The sequence below is a fragment of the Pseudophryne corroboree genome, chromosome 10 (assembly GCF_028390025.1).
Source record: "Pseudophryne corroboree isolate aPseCor3 chromosome 10, aPseCor3.hap2, whole genome shotgun sequence".
In the NCBI taxonomy this organism is placed as follows: Eukaryota; Metazoa; Chordata; class Amphibia; order Anura; family Myobatrachidae; genus Pseudophryne; species Pseudophryne corroboree.
In genome coordinates this window covers 36,424,948-36,449,436 of record NC_086453.1, presented here as the reverse complement: position 1 = coordinate 36,449,436, position 24,489 = coordinate 36,424,948, and the positions used below count along the sequence as shown (strand labels likewise).

The 24,489-nt window shown below is 41.1% G+C and overlaps 1 protein-coding gene across 3 annotated transcripts; it reads left to right on the top strand.

Moving 5' to 3' along the window:
* Nucleotides 1-1,653: 1,653 nt before the first annotated feature.
* On the top strand, nucleotides 1,654-17,158 carry LOC134966966 (phospholipase A2 inhibitor NAI-like). Of its 3 annotated transcripts, none has more exons than XM_063943975.1 (5): nucleotides 1,654-1,803; nucleotides 3,430-3,546; nucleotides 10,105-10,251; nucleotides 14,244-14,396; nucleotides 15,072-17,158. In XM_063943975.1, exons 1-5 carry the CDS (start codon nucleotides 1,797-1,799, stop codon nucleotides 15,263-15,265), a joined length of 618 nt encoding a protein of 205 aa, XP_063800045.1. In that variant the 5' UTR covers nucleotides 1,654-1,796; the 3' UTR covers nucleotides 15,266-17,158. The 3 variants fall into 3 exon arrangements, 2 of the variants coding, with proteins under 2 accessions (XP_063800045.1, XP_063800044.1); XR_010188753.1 differs by lacking the exon at nucleotides 1,654-1,803 and adding an exon at nucleotides 1,887-2,012; XM_063943974.1 differs by lacking the exon at nucleotides 1,654-1,803 and adding an exon at nucleotides 2,348-2,627.
* The last annotated feature ends 7,331 nt before the right edge of the window (nucleotides 17,159-24,489 follow it).

Here is a 24,489-nt window from a genome sequence, read left to right as displayed (position 1 = left end):
CCCCCTGCAGTGCACATGGTTTTGCCCAATTACTAACAAACTTGCTGCTGTGATCAACTCAGAATTACCCCCGTATACGTTAAGTGTATGAGGACACATCTATACTGATGTTAACCAATAATAAAGAGTTTGGGATTGCTCTAATCAGATGGTCAGGTGCAAATTTAGCTTGAGCTACAATTACTGAGAGCACACATGATTGTGTCATCTGAATAGATATTGGCATAAGATGATGTAACCTTCAGTGCATTAGGCGGGTGTGACCTGTGACATACACCAGCAAGATTTAAACTGGTATCATAAAAATGAAAATACTGCATGCAAATTGCCGTTTTGTGTAGCTGTAATTGCAACATTGACAGTTTGTGTAGTGACGCCAGTTTACTGCAAATAGCTTTATTTTTCCACCTGGTTCACAGAAAATTAAAAACTACTGGAAGGTCATTTACTAACAGAGCCTTAAGGCTGACATTGGAGCCAGCGAGTGACATAAATTCCTGATACATAGGAATGAGCCCACTTTAGTGCCTGTGTACTAATATCTGAGGTTTGCTTAGTAGCTCAGTGTCCAACGCTTTCACACAATGACAAAAAATGCACCAGTCATATTTCCGTACTTCATTCCGCATTAAAGGGGATTTGCCGAGAGATAAAGTGAAAAAGTCACCCAAAGTAACCAATCAGCTTCTGTCATTTCAGATAAGTGACAGTTTGAAACTGGTCATTTGCTTTGGGCAGCTTATTCACTTTGGGCCAAATGTAATAGAGTGAGAGTTTCAGAAAGTGAGAGATTTGGGAAGGTTTTGCAGTTTTTTTTAAAGTGGCAATCATTTACACAGCAAGATCAACCTGGTTTTGCAGTGTAAATGATTGCCACTTTAAAAAAAAAACTGAAAAACCTTACCACATCTCTCACTTTCTGAAACTCTCACTCTATTACATTTGGCCCTTTATCTCTCTCCAAGGCTTGATAACTCTCTCCTCTCATTGCATATATTTGAAACAGTTGTTATTGTGGAGTGATTTTACCTAAAGTGTCCTGCACTTGTTCCGGTAAAGACAATTTGATCAGAATATTCAATATATGCATTAATAATAATCATGTGTATTACTAGATTTACTGGATTCTCATTATTTATCAGATAGCATTTTAGGGCGATAATTTATTAACGCAGAAACAAAGGTTGTAATTAAGTCAATCTTTCCCATTAACCATGCTTGTGATGTCATTAGTAGCAATTTTATACCAGTCATTACAGCATACCTGTAGTCAATATCCTGTAAAAAATCAGTTCTAAAAATAATTTGGTTTCATTATGTGAATCTAAACCTAATACAATTGTATTGTAGCCAGTAAATATTAATTAGATTGTAAAGTAAAGAATTTTTAATCACCAAGGTGTTTATTCATTAAGCACTGCTGAGTGGGTAACAGCGGTGGATTCTAAAACACTGAAGTAATTCAACATTGCTCCGGTGTGGGGACAGCTGATCCATAGATCAGCTGTTCCTTTGATCCCACTACTACTGTAGCAATGAAAGTTGTGACTCGCCAGTGTTAGTGCACATGGTGAAATAGGTTCATGCATACGTACTACAGAGATACTTGATGGACTGCAGAGGAACCGCCTTCGCAACTCGGTACTCCTTCCTACAGGAAGGAGAAGGGCTTTGAGAACGCATGCCATCTAAAGATGGTGTCCATTCCTGCAATCAAATTTTCGAAAATTATGTAGACGAATTGGGAAATTAGGAAGATCCCATAACAGTGTATATGGACCCTGTTCCACTCAAGGATGACCGGTAGGCAGGAGTTTTCAGTGAAATCTTGGGATCCTTGGACTGAAGGCAGTAGTTATTTTTCCATTGGGCATGTGAGGCACGTTCCTACCTGTACCACTTCCTGGGGGCAGCACTCAGATGCTTGTATTATTACTGTGCGGCTGAAGTTACCAGCAGGTCTTACACAGACTGCCCGAGCCTTGGGACTGGCACATGAGCAGGTGGACCTGGTGGGTGGTGTCCAGATATCGGTGTCCTCTCTGATGGGTTACAGATGCAGTGCCACGTGTGACCCCTCCACACACCACTCCAGATGGCGTACAGTGTCAATATTATTCAGTTACTGGGAAATATCAGACTGGTAGATTGTTACCAGGTATCAGCTTGTTTAATTACTGCCAGTTAAAGCAATAAAACAGGTGTCCAGGCACCACCCTGTCCCACTAACTAATATTATACTGGCAATTGGCAATTAGGCTTTAAAACCTAATCATAAAAATAATAAAATTGGGGGGGGGGCATCAATTAATGCTGTGCTTAGGGGCGGGATGACCCCTTATTCTGCCCCTGACAGAAGGGCTAGATGCCTACACTTTATTCGGGATCAGTATGAAATGCTGCCTGTCAGGATCCCGTCGGTCAGGAGGCTGACACAGGGATCATGACAGCCGGAATACCAGCGGTGAGTGCAGCGTGTCCCCTCGCGGGCTTGCTGCGCTTGCCACGCTTTGGGTCCGGTTTATATTCCCCCTCGGGTGGTGGCGTGTACCACCACCCAAGTGGGGATTTCAGCCGGCGATTGGGATTCCGCTTCTGTCTCCTGATAGCCGGGATCCCAACAACCGGTAAATTGACTGCCTCCCCTTTATTCAATGCTTTGGGGGAATTCAATTAGCTCTGAAGCGTGGCCACCGACGTGCTGTTTTGTATTTGTATTCTGGGGTGTATTTTTCTGGGACTCAGCAGGCTCCAAACCCCCACCCCCACCCCCGTTAATTACCTTTTTTTGCGAGTCATGCAGTGATAACACAGAGGTTTGTGAACTTATCATGGATACTACTGTATGTGTTTCCGCCCCAAAACAGATAATTTAATGGGTAGGATTTAATTGAATAGCCTGAAGGGAAAAAAAAGTGAAAAAAATCCAGTTTTTTTGCACCTTTTAAATTAACAGGGTTAATTTAATTCCCCCCATTGTGTGTGGTTACATTTGTCATTGACTCTGTAGCCCAGAATGTGCGCCAAGCAGCAGGATCCGCCCATATGTGACCACTGTTATCAATTCATCCATTTTTAACAACACTATTTATATAGGGAACATTACCATATGTTTTATTTATTAATATATGTAGTGTTTTATTATTGGAACACATTTGTTTGTTATTTTTAGCTACACGTTTAGTGTATTTTCCGACTGATGAAGTTTAGTGTTTACTTGCAACTTGGAGATAATTTAGTACAATCTTTTCTTGTTTCTTTTTGCAGTTATTTTAGAAGATGACTTTGTATACCAAGTGCTATATACTATTTCCTTCCCCTGTGTATTCAATTAATTCAATAAATTCAAACATACTGTATCTTCTTTATTGTTCATGTTTTTAAACATTTATTACTACTGTTATTTTTTTTTATGTTACTTCATTTTAGGACACTGCTTAACATGCATATCATGCTATAATACAACCTCACTATCTTGCAATGGGACAAACATTACCTGCACGGCAGGATATTCTTGTGCATCTGTACACTCTCAAGTTACCCTGGGTAAGTTGTATTAAAAGGAAAATGTTTTACCTGACCTTTTAATGTCAAATAGTAACACTAGGGCATGTTGTTATAAATCGAGAGCGTTTACGGCAATACGGTACAGTATTTATTTTTACTAACGTGAAAAGTTCTTGCTAGGCAGATTCCTGTGCAACAGCACCCCCTGTTGGCCATAGTGATAACACATGAGACAAAATATCTCCAAGACATGGTATCACTCTTGTTTTATACTGAAAATAACATAATAATAATAATAATAATAATAATATCAATGCAATGTCTCTTGTTGTTTTCTAATTGCTAGGTAGATTGAACAGAATAACACAAGTGGACATAGAAAGTATTATTATTTATTTGGCACCAGCTATATATAAATAGCACACACATATTCTGCACACTAGAATATTTGGTCATTCACTTCAGTCCCTGATCCAGTGGACCTTACAATACTATGGGGTCTATTTACTAAGCTTTGGAAAGAGATAAACTGGAGAGAGATGAACCACCAACCAACCAACCAGCTCCTGTCACTTTTCAAACCTGGCCTGTAACATGGCGTAGCTGACTTGTCCCTCCACTTTATCTCTCTCCAAAGTTTAGTAATCAGACTCCATATTCCCTATCACACATATGCATTAATAAACATACAAACTCCATATAGTAAGTATCTTGGTGGGAATTGAACACATGACCTCAGTAATAAGAGACAATGTTAACCACTACACCATATTTGCCACTGTGTAGGCAAACACTTGTTGCTGTCTACAGTCTGTAATACTGTAAGGTAGATATATTAATAATTAACTGAATGTCTGCTACATGAACAATGCTTTTTCTTATCCCAAAATGGAAACATTTCAATAATGTTATAGAACAAAATAGGCAACTTGTTTGTAACCTGCTATTCGTTTTTTAAGTTCTAGCTTCTTAGGAGATGACTGAATCACACACTGGGAAACAAACGCATCTTGTGACTTTCAGACTACTGCACATGCATCACAAAACATGGTGTATGCACTATTATTAAGTACCTTTCACTGTGGCAGCCAGGCTAAGCAAAATTTATGGCGAGCTTCTGCTCTCACCAGTGCACACAATTATTAATACCTAAAAAATATAGGTAACATGGGCCACTCAGAGTCTTGGGTTCAAAATACAGAAACCAGAAATATAAATTATGGAATTTAATTTCAAGAAACACACAAAAGAACAGCGCTGGCACTTTTACACTACAAACTTATTGATTTAATATCATATATAAAAATACATCTTACACACCCATACCATATAAAACAATTAAAGTATATGACAATTAAGCTATATAACTTGCAGGATAGATCCTGCTTTATATACCAAACCAAAGAACTTTAACTGCCCCTCACACTGAGGAAGCCGCTGAGCTGTATATCTAAGCGGGGAAACGCGTTTGTCGGACGTACTGCTGAGGAGTTTTTATGAGACATCTCTACCCTATTACTGGCCGGCCAGAGACAGCTGTACATGCGGGTAATATCTGACACTAAACCTGCCATCCACCAGACAGTGGACTCCGGATAAGGCTGTATTTAAAAGTGACAGCTGGGAGAGGTATCAATTTGACGCGTGTAAAGCTGAACACTCTTGCGCAGATAATTATCCTTACTAAAAGCCATAATCACGATAGATTATAAGTGGAGTTCACACTGGTTGTGAGGAACTTTATCTGGATAGTATATCTAATTGGCTGCATGCTAAAGAACTGTAACCTGTGAGATTAATCCAGGCTTGCTGAGTGACCGGACAATCTCCTATTATAAACAATTAAAGAAACAGAGTCATAAATCGGACATATGTATTGAATGGTACCATTCAGCTTAAATACTCAGCTGCACATATATAAGTAACTAGTGAGGGGCAGTTAAAGTTCTCTGGTTTGGTATATAAAGCAGGATTTATCCTGCAAGTTATAAAGCTTAATTGTCATATACTTTAATTGTTTTATATGGTATGGGTGTGTAAGATGTATTTTTATATATGATATTAAATCGATAAGTTTGTAGTGTAAAAGTGCCAGCGCTGCTCTTTTGTGTATTTTAAGGCTATGAACCAAGCCTTTGGAACGTAGCAGCAGGCACTCTTACAGTAACAATAGCGCCAGACTATCTCTATATAATTTCAAGAAAATCTTCAAAGTTTACAGTTGCAAAAAAGGTTACAAGATTATAATAGTTTAAATAGTCACACAAGTAATAACAGTTTCAATTTAAATAAAATAGGGAGAAAACAATGTTCAAGTCACCTGCAGTACAGAACGCTGTAGAGTGAGGCCTCTCTTCATAACCTGGTGTCACTATAAGACCCAGTCTCTCACTGGACACACCTCAATGACAATGAACAATTCACATGCAGCCCCCACCCCCTTGGGATACCCTTTTAACCCTTCCAAAACCAGATTTGATTGATTCTAAGGTTTAGGCTCTGGGGCCTCTGGGTCATTTGAGCAGGGGCGGATTCTCTTATCTTTATGGCTTGTTTGAAGCTGGGGAACTGGTCTTGTAATCAGCCTGGACTAGTGTTTACAACATGCTCTGGGAATACCAAGCAGTACTGTGTTAACAAATTCTAGCCGTTTCACACTTTGATAGACATGGTGTCTTCTCTGGACTGCAGGCTCAACCCCTGCTGTGTTATTTACAGATTCCAGCCTCTGATCAGTGTCCCCTACAAGATTCCAGCCAAGAAATTACCTTCTCAACCATTTGTCATGCACAGACATTTAACTTGTACAATACATTGATACATCAATACACCACCCAATGCGAATAATACAATTTTTAATCATGCCCATTCCGATCTAAAATTGGATGTCCCTTATAGTCTTTAGAACAGTGGACGGGATAGGCTTTAGAACAGTGGATGGGATAGGCTTTAGAACAGTGGTCAGAATAGGCTTTAGAACAGTGGACAGTATAATCTTTAGAACAGTGAATGGAATAGGCTTTAGAACAGTGGACGGTATAGTCTTTAGAACAGTGGACAGTATAGTCTTTAGAACAGTGGACTGGATAGGCTTTAGAACAGTGGACTGGATAGGCTTTAAAACAGTTGATGGTATAGTCTTTAGAACAGTGGTCGGAAAAGGCTTTAGGACATTTGATGGGATAGTCTTTAGAATAGTGGACGGTATAGTCTTTAGAACAGAGGACGGGGTTGTATTTCTAATAGGGCATGACTATTCCTCCTGCAATAAGGCCATGCCCCCAAAAATACCTGGACCCAACCCAGCTTTCTTCACCCCTTCTTACACAATGTGCCACAAATCATTCTACATGAACTTTGTACACATATTAGTGGTAGGTGGAATGTCCTTAAGAAATACTATTGGGACATAGGCCAGAAGCTTAAGGCAAGGACATCTAAGGTAACATTCTCTGAAATATTACCTGTGCCACAGGCTAGCCCAGGGAGGCAGAGGGAGATTAAGGAGGTAATCGTATGGCTTAGAGACTGGTGTGGGAAAGAAGGGTTTGTGTTCCTGGAACACTGGTCGGTCTTCTCAGTCAGGCGTCATATTTTTGTCGTGATGGATTGCACCTGAATGAGGAGGAGGCTGCGGTGCTGGGGGGCAGGATGGTTAGAAGGTTGGAGGAGCTTTTAAACTAGATGTCTGGGGGAGGGTTTAGAAAGAAACTATAGGTTCTTTAGGGAATACAGGAAAGGGGGAGGTAGTAAGTATAATGGGGGGGAGAAAGGGGGAGAGGAAGAACAGCAAGAATTGGAAACCCAGGGAATACTAAAGTAAGAATGGAAAGGATACCAATGAATAGACAAGTAGATAAGGGTATCACTAACTTAAAATGTATGCTTACAAACACAAGAAGCCTTTCAGGCAAAATGGGGGAACTAGAAATGCTTGTAATGAAGGAACAATATGATATAGGTATCACGGAGACATGGTGGGATGACTCCCACAATTGGGTAACTAACTTGGAGGGATATACTCTTTTCAGGAGAGACAGGGCTATTAAAAGAGAGGGTGGTGTATGTCTTTACGTTAAACCATTTCTTAAACCATACTTAAAGGAGGGTATTTTCGAGGGAACTGGTGATATTGTGGAGACACTATGGGTTGAAATTTCTATGGGAAAGAAAAGTACAAAAAACTTTTAATAGGGACATGTTATAAACTGCCTGATATTAGAGCGATTGAGGAAGTGCAACTCTTGATGCAAATCGAGAAAGCTACAGGGCTGGGGGAGGTCCTAATCATTGGGGACTTTAATTATCCGGACATAAATTGGGCTAGCGAATCATGTAATACAGCTAGGGGAAAAAGTTTCTTAAGTATTCTAAAGGATAACTACCTGTCGCAAATACTCGAGGAACCAATCAGATTAGGGACTATACTAGACTTAGTACTAACAACATGGAGATAATAGTGAATACTGCAGTATGCGAGTCCTTGGGTAATAGTGATCATAATATGATCACATTCGACATTAGCATTCAATAGCAGCACTCTAAGGGTACAACTAAGACTCTTAACTATAAAAAAGCAAATTTTAACATGCTGAAACATGCACTAAAGGACATAGATTGGGAAAATTTGTTTCAGGGAAAAAACACGGCCGAAATGTGGGATGTTTTTAAAACGATGCTTGTCAAATATACCCATAAGTGCATCCCCTTGGGCAGTAAAAATAAGAGCACTAAATTTAAACCAATGTGGTTAAATAAAAAAGGAAGAAATGGATAAAAAGAGGCGAGCATTCAAAGCTTTCAAATCAGATGGGAAGGTGGAGTCAGTACAGTACTACAAGGAATGTAACAAAAATGCAAAAAGGAAATCAGAGCAGCTAAAATAGAAAACAAAAAACAAATCACTAAAGAGAGTAGATCTAACCCTAAAAAATTCTATAAATACATAAATGGTAAGAGGCTAAAAAAAGAGAATATAGGACCATTAAAAAGCGAGCTGGGATTCCTGATAAATGACGACAAAGATAAAGCTGAAATATTGAAAAAAAATTCTCATCCGTGTTTGCTAGAGAGGACCAGATTTTGGGATTAGTGAGTAAAAAAATCAATTGTATTGATAAAGGCCCTCTACTTAATACCTATCTGTCTGAGGAAGGAGTCCGTGAACGACTAAAAAAAATTAAGACTAATAAATCCCCGGTCCAGCTGGCCTACATCCTATGGTTCTGATTGAGCTAAATGCTGAAATAGCAACGCCACTGTATCTGATTTTCACTGAGTCACTTACTGTAGATCAGGCATGGTACCAAAGGACTGGCAAATAGCGGATGTAGTCCCAATATTTAAAAAGGGTATTAAACTTCATCCTGGTAACTATAGACCTGTTAGTCTGACATCAATAGTGGGGAAACTATTGGAGAGTATACTAGTGTTCTATCTTCGCTCAGCATGTAGGACCTGGAGCAGGTATTTCTGCTAATTACTCCTTTACTGCACAGATGGGGCGGGAGAACACTAAACTGTAGATGGGGGAATTGCGCTGAATGAAGGGTCCCTGGTACATGACTGCCAGGGTGGTAGGGGGTGTTTAATACGTAGGGGAGGGGTTGATAGTGGAGTGGGCTTAATGTTTATCATTTTCTGGTGGGAGGGCAGCTTGCTTGACTGCAGATATCTCAAGTTCCTGGAAATTTCTTAGCTTTGGATGGGATAAAAAAGCTGTAGAGTCCCCCCTTTCAGGATGTACTGGGAGCTCAGGGATTAGAGTTCAGGAGCCAGAGCAATCCACCAATGAAAATATAAAACTGCATACCAGGCATGTGGATATGGAGCAGGGACCAGCTGCTTGAAGGCTGATATCTCTGGTTCTGGGCATAGTAGATGCAAGCTGCTAAGTTCTACCAAAAGGGGAGAGACCCAGCTTTTGCAGTATATCCTCAGAAAAACTCTATGTCAGACAGAACTTGAGATATCTGGCTGGGAAGAGCAATTGACAGGCTTGGATGGGAACCACTGCTTAGAAGTCGGATATCTCCGGTTCCCCAGTGACGATTTTCAAAAATATGGTACCCCTGGAAATAGCTTACACTCCTGGGTCCCTTGGGCAAGTGCCCATGGAGCCCATATGAAAAGACGGCCCTGATTATGTTACTATGTTAGTATGTATATTGTCAAAAGCTTTCGTATCATCATAAGGTTAGACAATTGCATTAAGAAAATTTGCTAATTAAATTCATTCATTTTGCAGCCCGCAAAGCTTATCTGCCTCTGCCGGTCCTCAGGGTAAGGCAGTAGCACGAACCAGAGCCCACGCAGCATGCGCGATCATCCCTGCGGGAGTGCAGTTAGCGAATCAGATAATGCAGCAGCGGCACTTAGCCCCAGCGGCGGGCAGGCGGAGGAAGGCAGTGTCTGGCACCCCTCCCAGCTGGAGCCTTGGTTAATAGATGGGCCTCTAAATATTATTGTTAGATGCATTAAATAATACATTAATAAGAATATACCATTTCAATTGATATATTTTAGGAAAAAATTAAAACTTTCAACAACAAGTATGTACAGTATCTGTGGAATAATAAGTGTTATCTTCCATTACAGCTGGGAACATCTCTGATACTTTCATCAGAACCTGTGCACCACAGAATGAATGCAATATCACCGGGAGTAGTACCTACAGTGACCGCACACTCAGCCTTCGCACCGCGTGTTGTTCAAGTGATGACTGTGATCCTGAATTCCCCAGCGGTAAGTGAGGATCAGTGTTCTGCATGTGTCCACAATATCATGTGTTTTGCCTGCAGAAAACAAGTTGAATGAAAGAACAGCCTTCAAGGAACAATTATTCAGCTTCATCAGTTTGGCAGGAACTTCATATCACTATATTATATGCTGTAATTCTTTACTCACTATTCTCTCTCTCTCTCTCTCTCTCTCTCTCTCTCTCTCTCTCTCTCTCTCTCTCTCCCTCTCTCCCCCCCCCCCCTCTCTCTCTCTCTCTCTCTCTCTCTCCCCCCCTCTCTCTCTCCCTCCCTCTCTCTCTCTCTCTCTCTCTCCCCCTCCGGGAGGATGTGAATCAAGCTTTGAACAGAGATAAAGTACCAACCAGTCAGCTCCTGTCAGTTTACAGACATTGGTGGTCATTCCGAGTTGATCGCTAGCTGCTTTCGTTCGCAGTGCAGCGATCAGGCAAAAAAACGTCAGTTCTGCGCATGCGTATGTGGCGCAATGCGCATGCGCGTCGTACTCTTACAACGAACTATGTAGTTTCACACAAGGTCTAGCAAAGCTTTTCAGTCGCACTGCTGGCCGCAGAGTGATTGACAGGAAGTGGGCGTTTCTGGGTGTCAACTGACCGTTTTCAGGGAGCGAGCGGAAAAACGCAGGCGTGCCAGATAAAAACGCAGGCATGGCTGGTGAAACGTAGGCGTGGCTGGCCGAACGCAGGGCATGTTCGTGATGTCAAAACAGGAACTAAATAGTCTGCAGTGATCGCAAGCTAGGAGTAGGTCTGGAGCTACTCTGAAGCTGCACAAAATTATTTTGCAGCCGCTCCGCGATCCTTTCATTCGCACTTCTGCTAAGCTAAAATACACTCCCAGTGGGAGGCGGCTTAGCGTTTGCACGGCTGCTAAAAACTGCTAGCGAGCTAACAACTCGGAATGAGGGCCATTGTTAGAAAAATAACAACTACTGACTGGTTGTTATTTTATCTCATAGTTGCCTACCCTCCCTCATTGTGCTGGGGACTCCCTGAAATAGTAGCAATCTCCTTCACTCCCTGAATAAACAAGCAATCTCCCTGATTGCACCTTACACCCATTATGCAGCTATTACATTCTTGGGGGGAAATAGATCAGAGATACATACATTCAAATGGGATCATTAGTGCCATTTTCCTGCATTGGTTATAATGCACAATGATCCCTATAGCCACTTACAGTATATGGAACCTCTTGTAAAACACAATACACAAACAAATCCTGCAAAATATCAGTGTCTTTCTTCAACAAGCAGATCTTAAAAACTTTGCGGCTCATTTACATTTGGATGTGAGTTATTCTCATGACACGCCTCTCCGATGTAGCAGTACATGTCCGCACTGATAGGTGTTACTTTCACAATCTCCCTTAAATTCTTTTTCAAAAGTAGGCAAGTATGTTTTATCTATGTCAATTTTTTCTCTCTCCAAGATATGATACACCTCCCCCACCCCCTCTTTCTCACTCTCTTGCACTCCTACATTTATATACAGTATATAGGAATGTCTGTGCACTCACAGGTCCTGATTCATGTTTGCAAATAAAGGAAAAAAGAACACAACTGGGCAACACCATGCTTCAATGCAGGTGGGGCAGAAGCAACACGTGCAGAGAACTGTGAAGTAACTAGACATTTTAGCGCTGTGTGCAAGAAACAGCATCAAGCATCACCCCCTTTCCCATCATATACAAAACAGGGCTAGTGCGTGCTATTGTCGCATGCCAAAAATATAGGGGCGTGGCTTCATGGGGAAGGGCGTGGCCACTAAATAATACCAATTCATATTATGCTGTACAGAAGTTTCCATTCAAATTACGCCACACTACAGTGCCATTTACACACATTACTCCAGGTAGAGCCCCATTTTACACATTACTCCAGGTAGAGCCCCTATCACACATTATGTCAGGCAGAATCCCCTTTTTACACATAACGGTAGGCAGAGTCCTCCTTTATTCACATTAGGCAGGCAGAGTCCCCCTTTTTTACACATTACAGCAGCAGAGTCCCCATTTTTACACATTAGGCAGGCAGGGTCCTCTTTTACATAGTACGGCAGGCACTGTAGAGTCCCCTTTTGCACATAATGTCAGACAGAGTCCCCCTTTTTTACACATTGCAGCAGCAGAGTCCCCCTTTTTACACATTAAGCAGGTAGAGTCCCCCTTTTATACATTAGGCAGGTAAAGTCCCCTTTTACACATAACATCAGGCAGAATCCCCCTTTTTTACACATTAGGTAGGCAGGTCCCCCTTTTTAAACATTAGGCAGCAGAGTACTCCTTTTTTACACATTAGGCATGCAGAGTCCCCTTTATAATGGGCAGCAGAATATTTATAAATAATAAGTATTATATTCTTAATTTCAGGGGATATTGGATTAATGAAAAACTGTATGTGCAGGGTTGTTGGTTTTTTTTTTTACAAAATCCTACACTGATGTACTTTATCTAAAATGTCACTGAGACAGTCCAAAATGACCAACCACAAGGCTAATCACTCACGGTGTTATCTATTTTATGTAAAAAATTATTAAAGCACATACCTACAATAAGCAACAGTTGTATTGAGACCTTTGCAATATGACTGTGCACTGGACAGTCATTTGATTATATGTCTGCATGAGGGGGCGGTGGAAGGAGGGAGGGAGTAGGAGAGAGAGAACCAGACTGTCTTTATGGGCTGAGCAGCAGCAGGAGCCATCTCCAGTACCCGGAAGTCGCTGTACAGCCTGAACATTGCAGGAGAGCAGGAGGGGGGGGGGCAGAGCAGAGCACATGGGGGAGAGAGAGGAACTCACAGACAGCTCGGTGCTGCTGCTGCTTGCTGTACCTGTTATGTATATTAGCAGCATTGCCTCTGGTAGGGAAGGAGCCGGGCGCAATGCTACTAATATACTGTGCTGCAGCTTAGGCGGCCTATCAGTGTGGGTGCGGATGGTGCGCTGTGTGCTAAGCACCATCCGCCCACACCTAGTTATGGCCCTGGCAGAGAGAGTTTGATTTGGGTGCGGGGTTTTCAAACAGAAATCTAAATTGCAGTATAAAAATAAAGCTTTCTAACATTTGTGGGCTACATGCAAAAGCAGCCAGTATTGACCCTGCACAGAAATAATATAGCCCACTCAAATCTAAATCTCTCTGCACATGTAACTGTACATCTGCCCCACCAAGGGGTAAATTTACTGAGATGGGAGTTCTATTTAAGATTGGATTTTGTGCATAGCAACCAGTCAGATTCTACTTCTCATTTATCTAGCATCTTATAGAAGATAATAGCTGGAATCTGATTGGTTGCTACGGGCAACTTTCCATCTTAAATAGAACTCCCATTTTAGTAACTTTACCCCTAACAGTGCAACATGGTTTTGCCCAGCTGCTTTACTTACACAAATGAATCAGGCCCACAGTTTATGAATAACTGCAGGGGCGGTCATCTCAACAGATCTCAAAGTCCATCCTTTGGAAGTTTAACCATCACATTAATTAGTAAAAAGGTACTTTCCAGACTTTTATATTTTATTTCAGCAGCATACAGTATACTGTACTTAGAAATAGCAGTGCATGCAATGATCGATGTTTTGACCCTATATCATCTTCTTTCTTCTTCTCCTTCTTCTTCTTCTTCAGAAATAATTTAATCGTATCAATAAATAAATATTAGTTGATGAGCAAAACAGGTAAAAATTCTATCAGAAAATAGATCCAGTTCCTAAGTACCCAGACATTCTAAAGTAATTTGAACTTTGAAGTTAGTTAAATGAAGGCATTGTATAATACAGTAGTTATAATTCAAAGATAGCTGATATTAAATATAGTTCTCTCTAGTATGCAGCCAGCAACACCTTATTCTGCATATCCCTTTTGTTCCATGGACTTTTTATAAACCGAATGGTAGCTAAATGCTTTGGACACATTACTGAGCTGTGTATAACAATACAGAGGGTTAAACCTGTGTTCTTTGTTTTATCATTCAAGTACCAGACAATAGCACCAGCAACAAAACCAATGACATTGTCTGTCGATCGTGTGTCTCTGAAACATCAAACTGGTGTTACACTTCTGACACAATGACCTGTACTGGAGAAGAGAAGAAGTGTATACGGGAAGAGAGAAAAATAACGCGTAATGGTACGTCCATTGTAAAGTAATTGTGTCATAAACCTATACTGGTATAAGTAATAAGCAAAGCCATTATTTTACATGGATTAGGACCTACACAGGGCAGCTGAGACATTGGGTGGGCACCGGTTTGAGGGTGTGGGTGCGTCCATTTGTGGACTCTTTGAGGGGAATTCAATTGATTGAAAAGTCGGTTGGGTGTCTGTTTTTTTCCTGTCCATTAGATAGGAAAAAACAGACACCCAACTGATTTTCAAACAATTGAATACCCCCTTTAAGTATAGTGCTCAGAGGGGGGCGTGGTCGTGGTAACCCATCGGGTTTACTTTACATACATCTCTGCATCGGGTCCTAAGACAACATTGAAAAACACATTTCAAAAACAAATTGGGTCATTATTTCTTATCACAAGTGGAAAAAGGTATAATGACATAAACTTTTATAATGACATCATGTACAGGTATTGCTTTAAAATGGAAATAATCAGTTCTTGGGTTTCTGTTTATTGAGTCTGACATCACCAGCTGCAGGACTACACATCAATCTCGTCAGATATAATGTATGATGTGTATAGGAGATTATAGCAGAGTACCCTATATATCATTTATTCTTTTTCTAAATAATAAGTAAATTCCTGTATAATGGATTTACAAACATATCAATAAATATATTTTTTTCTTCTAGGATCAAATACTGAATTACTGGCATTCCGTGGCTGTGCCACCGCAAGCATCTGTAACGTTAACCAAAAAATTGTGGAGTATGGTGGAAACACCTTCGATTCAAAATTCATCTGCACTGATGGAAATATTGGTCTTCATAATCATGCTTTCACATCTGTCATTATCTCTTTTGTGTTGCTGAAATGTTTGTTTTAGGACATACACGTTTCAGAATGAGCAGATTGCTACTAACTGCAGATAAATCAAACCAAGAACAGTGAAGTTGATGGCCTGTGGTCAACTGAACAATTGAAACAGTTGACAAACAAAATTTTGTATATATATATATCTCTATATATATCTCTATATATATCTCTATATATATCTATATATATATCTATATCTATATATATATATATATATATATATATATATATAAGAGAGAGAGAGAGAGAGAGAGGGCACAACTGGACAACTGCAACTGAAATGGCACTCCAAGACTTTTAAATGGTTAAGAAACTGGTGTGTGTGTCCTGACGAAGGGGAAAACCCAGTAACGTAGATATTAAAAGCATCAGTTTCTTGACCGCTTAAAAGTCTTGGAGTACCATTCCTGTCACAGTTTTCTCTACGTAGGGGTGTGCCATCCCCAGGAAGAGGCACCCGATCAAGTATGTATTTGCGTACGTTTCACAGAGTGCTGGATCAGTGGTTTGCTATATATATATATATATATATATATATATATATGTTTTTTATTAAATTGTATCTGTGAAACAATTTCAACCTCATATGTATAGTTTGTTCACAAATTTGAAGACGTTTTCACTGTTTCACATGTCACGTATTTGCATTTGAAAATTTGCACAGTACAAGAAAATATATCAGGGTGACATTAAAATTAGCTTTTCATTAGTATAATGATACATTTTTGCAAGTACTGTATAACATTAATGTAGGTAAACCAAATGTCGCTCAATTCTGAAATGTAAGCTTGTGTGTGGTAACAGCAGTAAAACCTGCATGTCAAACTTTTGGAAGAGAATCATCATCATCGTCATCACAAAATAAGCAGTAAAACAAAAAGATTTAGAAAAATAGAATTACATTTCAAACTTCGTTATGCAAATTGTTGCAAATACACAATGGTTCTCCTTTTAATGGATAATCTACATCTTCTCAAAATGTATGCTTTAGAAGGCATGATCAGATACAATTCTAAACTTTCGCAATGAAAGACAGCTCTTGGTTGGATGCTTGTTTAGAAAATAGCTGGGCGTGCCAATCTTAAATCATTTGTGCCATTAAAGCTTTACGTATCAGTCCGAACGCTTGATGAGGGTTTATTTTCCTATTCCCTTGAACTTTGGCCCTCATTCCGAGTTGTTCGCTCGCTAGCTGCTTTTAGCAGCATTGCACACGCTAAGCAGCCGCCCTCTGGGAGTGAATCTTAGCTTAGCAGAATTGCGAACGAAAGATTAGCAGAATTGCGAATAGAAATTTCTTAGCAGTTTCTGAGTAGCTCGAGACTTACTCCTACACTGCGATCAGTTCAGTCAGTTTTGTTCCTGGTTTGACGTCACAAACACACCAGCGTTCGCCCAGACACTCCCCCGTTTCTTCAGACACTCCCACGTTTTTCCCAGAAACGCCAGCGTTTTTTCGCACACACCCATAAAACGGCCAGTTTCCGCCCAGAAACACCCACTTCCTGTCAATCACACTCCGATCACCAGAACGATGACATTTCTTCGTTAAGCCGTGAGTAAAATACCAAACTTTTTTGCAAATTTACTTGGCGCAGGTGCACTGTGAACGTTGCGCATGCGCAGTTTGCGACTAATCGCTCCGTTGCGTAAAAAACTTACGAGCGAACAACTCGGAATGAGGGCCTATGTCAGGTCAAGAAAGTAGATAACCAACAATACAGTACAGGAATATTGTGGGTCATAAAAGCAACTGACTAAATAAGGTGTATCGATTTGTAAACATTAAAGACTCCATACAATATAAACAGGGCATATATTAGAAATTAAAATGATACATTGGACAAACATTATTTTTTATTTATTACACGGGGGGGTATTTATTTATTTATTTATATAGAGATGGAGGCAATTTTTTTCCCCTGGTACCTACTGATCAGCAGTAACAGGATGGGTCCCATGGTACTTAGGGGGTAATTCCAAGTTGATCGCAGCAGGAAATTTTTTTAGCAGTTGGGCAAAACCATGTGCACTGCAGGGGGGGCAGATATAACATGTGCAGAGAGAGTTAGATTTGGATGGGTTATTTTATTTCTGTGCAGGGTAAATACTGGCTGCTTTATTTTTACACTGCAAATTAGATTGCAGATTGAACTCACCACACCCAAATCTAACTCTCTCTGCACATGTTATATCTGCCTCCCCTGCAGTGCACATGGTTTTGCCCAACTGCTAAAAGATTTCCTGCTGCGATCAACTTGGAATTACCCCCTTAGTATTCATTTGGGCCCTCAGAAGAAGTGATTCTGGGACTACTAAAGCCATTGGATGGTGAATGGTCTTATAATGTGTATTGCTTGTAGAAATCCAGACATAAATGAAAATATATATATAGCTTACACAAGGGCGTAGCTACCATAGGTGCAAACAGTGCAGCTGCTATGGGGCACAGAGCTGAGAGGGGCCACCTTCCCTGTCACAGTTACATGTGTTATATACAGGGTGTAGCTACCATATGTGCAGGGAGTGCAGCTGCTATGGGGCCTAGAGCTGAGAGGGGCCCACCTTCCCTGTCACAGTTGCATGGCGTTATATACAGGGTGTAGCTACCATAGGTGCAGGGAGTGCAGCTGCTATGGGGCCAGAGCTGAGAGGGGCCACCTTCCCTGTCACAGTTACATGTGTTATATACAGGGTGTAGCTACCATAGGAGCAGGCAGTGCAGCTGCTATGGGGCCCAGAGCTGAGAGGGGCCACCTTCCCTGTCACAGTTACATGTGTTATATACAGGGTGTAGCTACCATAGGTGCAGGGAGTGCAGCTGCTATGGGGCCCAGAGCTGAGAGGGGCCCGCCTTCCCTGTCACAGTTACATGTGTTATATACATTTTTCGCCATTGGGTGGTACGTAGGCGTCCTTTCAAACTTTTTCCTTGTGGCCTGCAATATATCTAGGTATGCCCCTGGACCTTATATTGTAGTGTGGTATAAAATGAACTGGAGGGCATTTTAATGTTATATAATATGAACCGGGGCTCTGTAATGAGGCACAATATGAACGGAAAGCACTATATATCATAATGTGAATTGGGGGTACTGTGTGTCATAATGTGTACTGGCAGCTCTGAAATGTGGCATACTGTAGGGTGAACTTAAGCACTACTGCCATTCATAAAATAAACTAGGGCACTATTATTGGGCATACCATTAACAACTGCTGCAGAGAAGTGTCTTTCTAGAAGCATTAGGACGGGGGCCCCTTCAAAATGTTGCTATGGGGCCCTCAAAGTTCTGGCTACGCCCCTGAGCGTACACCGTTTTTTATATGAAAGGTGGTTTGTGAGATATTCAGTATTACACTCAACCTCTGATGGTGGTAGGTAAGAGTAGCACAAACTCATACTATTGTCCTGTGGTGATTGCACAGGACATGAAGTTGAATGCGGGGCGTGGTACAGAGGTTCTGATATCCGATACCCAGAAACAATATATAGTATGCACTGTATTTTAAAGGAGACAATTCTTTAAGTACAGAACTCACCCTTTATTCCATTTGATGGGCACCATAGACAATCTTGCACCCTTATCCTAGGGTGGTTGCAAAGAATGTATGTATCCTTTCTCCTGGGTTATCCAAGATTTAAAGAGCATCCCAATGAGACTTTGCTGCCATTGCACAAAAACAAATTAAATGCTAAAATGTGTCAATAGGGGAAGATATGGTGCCTATTGCATAGCGTAAAAGTCCATTAAATATCTTTAATGTATGACAAAAATATTTCAGAGACTTAGAAGCGAAAATGACAATTGTGAAACGTGCACTTGTATTTACTAAAAATCTGTAATTCTATGAATAAAGATCCTGTGACAATGGCCTCCTATCTCTTAATGCACTAAATGAGGTCACACCTCTGACATGGCATTTACAAGCCCGTCAGACAGATTTAGGCTCTACCAACATGCAATATTAAAACTAATCAATTTATCTATCCCATTATTCAGTGCAGGGGAGCTTGGAGTCACCTATAGTGTTTCTTCTTATTTGTCCTACAGTTGGGTGCATTTAATAAAACATGGGTGCATGACATGACAGCAAATACATTTTGCAACTTCAAAAAGGAACCTTCATATTTCCTCTAACCTCTACTCATACACAAGTAACATGAACAAATACTGTATTTTCTTTTTCACTTTTCTGCAGAACATTTTTGAATTTTCATGTAAATGACTGAAATTTATTTCAGTGTAACATTATTAAAATATTTACATAACACCTACTATAAATTACCTCTACAGCATGTTAGATTTATTGGTATATATGTATTTATACATTTTACACACAGATAATACAATAAAATGACCTTTGAAAACAAATGGGGGAGATTTATCATTTATCTTAGAACATTTGATAAATACCAAATATTTTGCCCTCTTCTGGAGTGGATTTAAAATGTAAGCCATGTATGCAATGCCCTCTAGTGGCCAGTGCTTCCACTTGCACTGAGTTATCATGTTTCATGGAGACTTGTCTGTTACTAGTCCGCAGGGGCGGATCCAGAAGAAAATTAAAGGGGGGGGCACCATGATAGGGTAACGGTAATAGTTATATTTAGATGCACCTAAGGCACGCGTTCTCCCAGATAAGGGGTGTGGTATCACATGGGGCGTGGCCTCACAGAATACACCATCAGCTAATGATTGGCTGTAGGAGCGCATCCTGGTTTATTGCCAATGTTTCACCATGATGAAAAGGCTGATTGGGCCTTGAAATGTTGGTCACCTGTTCCATTAGGTATGGGAGCCTGGAAGGCACCCCAGCACAATATAATTATTATAGTGTTTAGTTGGTGGTGGCAGGTACATCATACCTTGTTTTGGGCACTGCAGTGAGACTCAGACTGCAGGACATGAACTGCCCATCTTTAATTAGCAGAAGCAGCCAGCTGGATCTCCAACAAGCAGCATAAGACATCTGCAGGACAACCCTGTCACAGTCACACAGCATAAGACATCTGCAGGACAGCCCTGTCACAATCACACGGGCCGCCTTCTCAAAGCTGAGGCTGAGTATGACTGCACCTAGCATGGTGGTAAAGGAAGTGGAGGAGGGAGCGCTGGGAAACTGTGCGGTGCAGTGAGGGCTAATGAAGCCTTCTGCTCCATCATAAGTAACAGTCTTGCTCGATGCTGGCATTTGAACCCCACGCCTGGGCTGGCTGGCTGGCAGTTGGGGAGGTAGGTTGCAGTGTGAGCATTGGGAGGCTGGAGCTGCAGCTCCAGCCTCCCCATTGGTTACCACACGGACTTGCTGCTTGAGCCGCGGCGGGTCCTAGTGCCTGCCGGCTCTGTTATCAAATCTGACTGACGGAAATAGCAGTAGTGCTGCTGCTGTTCTCCTTTTGAAAAAAAGAAGAAGTCAGAAATGACAGGGGGGGCGCACTGGCCCGAGTGCCCCCCCCCTGGATCCGCCTATGCTAGTCCTCTTTAGTATATCACCGCTTGTAATATTATATTGCAGAAAACCCAACTGATGATTCCTTTTGGATGCAAACTAAACATGTGGGATGCAATTCAACGTGTTACTAATGGCAGTGTTCCAACCCACGCAAATACTAGGGCATTGTGGGCCATTATTCAGAAAGCATAGTGTATGGTATACTACTGTATCTACACTGTAATTCAGAGACCTTGTGGAGTCCATGCCTCACCATGTTGGTGCTGTAATCCAGCCAAAACGAGAACCTACATGAGCTTCTTTGGTTTGTCATGGTCACTTGAGTGGACATTGGTGCTTATTGATTGTAACACATGTTTAATAAATATTGTTACTTTTATTCTATGAGAGTAAACGCTTTCATTTAACACACCATTCTCCCTTAATTAAATATTACTAATTTGTTTATTACACCTACTGTATTGTGCTGTTCATTTTAACTATACATATATGGCATTAATATTGCCACGCAGCTGTACATTTAACTGCAATGTAATGGTGTGCTGAGCATACAGTGGCCCCCATTTATCAAGCCTTGGAGAGTGATAAATAGCATTGTAATAAAGTACCAACCAATCAGCTCCTAACTGCCATGTCACAGGCTGTGTTTGACAAATGACAGGAGCTGATTGGCTGGTACTTTATCATCATGATATTTATCACTCTCCAAGGCTTGATAAATCTGGGCCAGTATATGAAAGTTTAGGGACTTAAATGTTTTGATCTAAATATGACCAAGTCCCCTTATATTTGCTACATACACACAGATTTGCAGCTTATTATTCATAGCGCTGATAGCAAATGTTTTCCTGTTTTATATAAATAGGGGGAGATTCAAATGTTTGAAAAGTCGGTTGGGAGTCTGTCTATTAGATAGGAAAAAACAGACTCTCAACTGACTTTTCAAACATTTGAATCTCCCCCATAGTGTGTATATACTGTATTTATATAAAATCGGATATATGTATGTATGTATGTATGTATGTATGTATGTTAGAGATGAGCGGGTTCGGTTTCTCTGAATCCGGACCCGCACGAACTTCATGTTTTTTTTCACGGGTCCGAGCGACTCGGATCTTCCCGCCTTGCTCGGTTAACCCGAGCGCGCCCGAACGTCATCATGACGCTGTCGGATTCTCGCGAGACTCGGATTCTATATAAGGAGCCGCGCGTCGCCGCCATTTTCACACGTGCATTGAGATTGATAGGGAGAGGACGTGGCTGGCGTCCTCTCCATTTAGATTAGAAGAGAGAGAGAGAGAGATTGACCTGATTTACTGGAGCTTAGGAGTACTGTAGAACTGTAGAGAGTGCAGAGTTTACTAGTGACTGACCACAGTGACCACCAGACAGTGCAGTTTTATTTAATATATCCGTTCTCTGCCTGAAAAAAACGATACACAGTGACTCAGTCACATACCATATCTGTGTGCACTGCTCAGCCCAGTGTGCTGCATCATCTATGTATATATCTGACTGTGCTCAGCTCACACATCTTATAATTGTGGGGGAGACTGGGGAGCACTGCAGTGCCAGTTATAGGTTATAGCAGGAGCCAGGAGTACATATTATTATTAAAATTAAACAGTGCACACTTTTGCTGCAGGAGTGCCACTGCCAGTGTGACTGACCAGTGACCTGACCACACTGACCACCAGTATAGTTAGTAGTATAGTATACTATATTGTGATTGCCTGAAAAAGTTAAACACTCGTATCTGACTGTGCTCAGCTCACACATCTTATAATTGTGGGGGAGACTGGGGAGCACTGCAGTGCCAGTTATAGGTTATAGCAGGAGCCAGGAGTACATATTATTATTAAAATTAAACAGTGCACACTTTTGCTGCAGGAGTGCCACTGCCAGTGTGACTGACCAGTGACCTGACCACACTGACCACCAGTATAGTTAGTAGTATAGTATACTATATTGTGATTGCCTGAAAAAGTTAAACACTCGTCGTGTGACTTCACTTGTGTGGTGTTTTTTTTTTTATTCTATAAAAAACTCATTCTGCTGACAGACAGTGTCCAGCAGGTCCGTCATTATATAATATATACCTGTCCGGCTGCAGTAGTGATATATATATATTTTTTATATCATTATTTATCATCCAGTCGCAGCAGACACAGTACGGTAGTTCACGGCTGTAGCTACCTCTGTGTCGGCACTCGGCAGTCCGTCCATAATTGTATACCACCTACCCGTGGTTTTTTTTTCTTTCTTCTTTATACATACATACTACTACTACATCTCTTTATCAACCAGTCTATATTAGCAGCAGACACAGTACAGTACGGTAGTCCACGGCTGTAGCTACCTCTGTGTCGGCACTCGGCAGTCCGTCCATAATTGTATACCACCTACCCGTGTTTTTTTTTTCTTTCTTCTTTATACATACATACTACTACTACTACATCTCTTTATCAACCAGTCTATATTAGCAGCAGACACAGTACAGTACGGTAGTCCACGGCTGTAGCTACCTCTGTGTCGGCACTGGGCAGTCCGTCCATAATTGTATACCACCTACCCGTGGTTTTTTTTTCTTTCTTCTTTATACATACATACTACTACTACATCTCTTTATCAACCAGTCTATATTAGCAGCAGACACAGTACAGTACGGTAGTCCACGGCTGTAGCTACCTCTGTGTCGGCACTGGACAGTCCGTCCATAATTGTATACCACCTACCCGTGGTTTTTTTTTCTTTCTTCTTTATACATACATACTACTACTACTACATCTCTTTATCAACCAGTCTATATTAGCAGCAGACACAGTACAGTACGGTAGTCCACGGCTGTAGCTACCTCTGTGTCGGCACTGGGCAGTCCGTCCATAATTGTATACCACCTACCCGTGTTTTTTTTTTTCTTTCTTCTTTATACATACATACTACTACTACATCTCTTTATCAACCAGTCTATATTAGCAGCAGACACAGTACAGTACGGTAGTCCACGGCTGTAGCTACCTCTGTGTCGGCACTGGGCAGTCCGTCCATAATTGTATACCACCTACCCGTGTTTTTTTTTTCTTTCTTCTTTATACATACATACTACTACTACATCTCTTTATCAACCAGTCTATATTAGCAGCAGACACAGTACAGTACGGTAGTCCACGGCTGTAGCTACCTCTTTGTCGGCACTGGGCAGTCCGTCCATAATTGTATACCACCTACCCGTGGTTTTTTTTTCTTTCTTCTTTATACATACATACTACTACTACATCTCTTTATCAACCAGTCTATATTAGCAGCAGACACAGTACAGTACGGTAGTCCACGGCTGTAGCTACCTCTGTGTCGGCACTGGGCAGTCCGTCCATAATTGTATACCACCTACCCGTGGTTTTTTTTTCTTTCTTCTTTATACATACATACTACTACTACATCTCTTTATCAACCAGTCTATATTAGCAGCAGACACAGTACAGTACGGTAGTCCATGGCTGTAGCTACCTCTGTGTCGGCACTCGGCAGTCCGTCCATAATTGTATACCACCTACCCGTGGTTTTTTTTTCTTTCTTCTTTATACATACATACTACTACTACATCTCTTTATCAACCAGTCTATATTAGCAGCAGACACAGTACAGTACGGTAGTCCACGGCTGTAGCTACCTCTGTGTCGGCACTCGGCAGTCCATCCATAATTGTATACTAGTATCCATCCATCTCCATTGTTTACCTGAGGTGCCTTTTAGTTGTGCCTATTAAAATATGGAGAACAA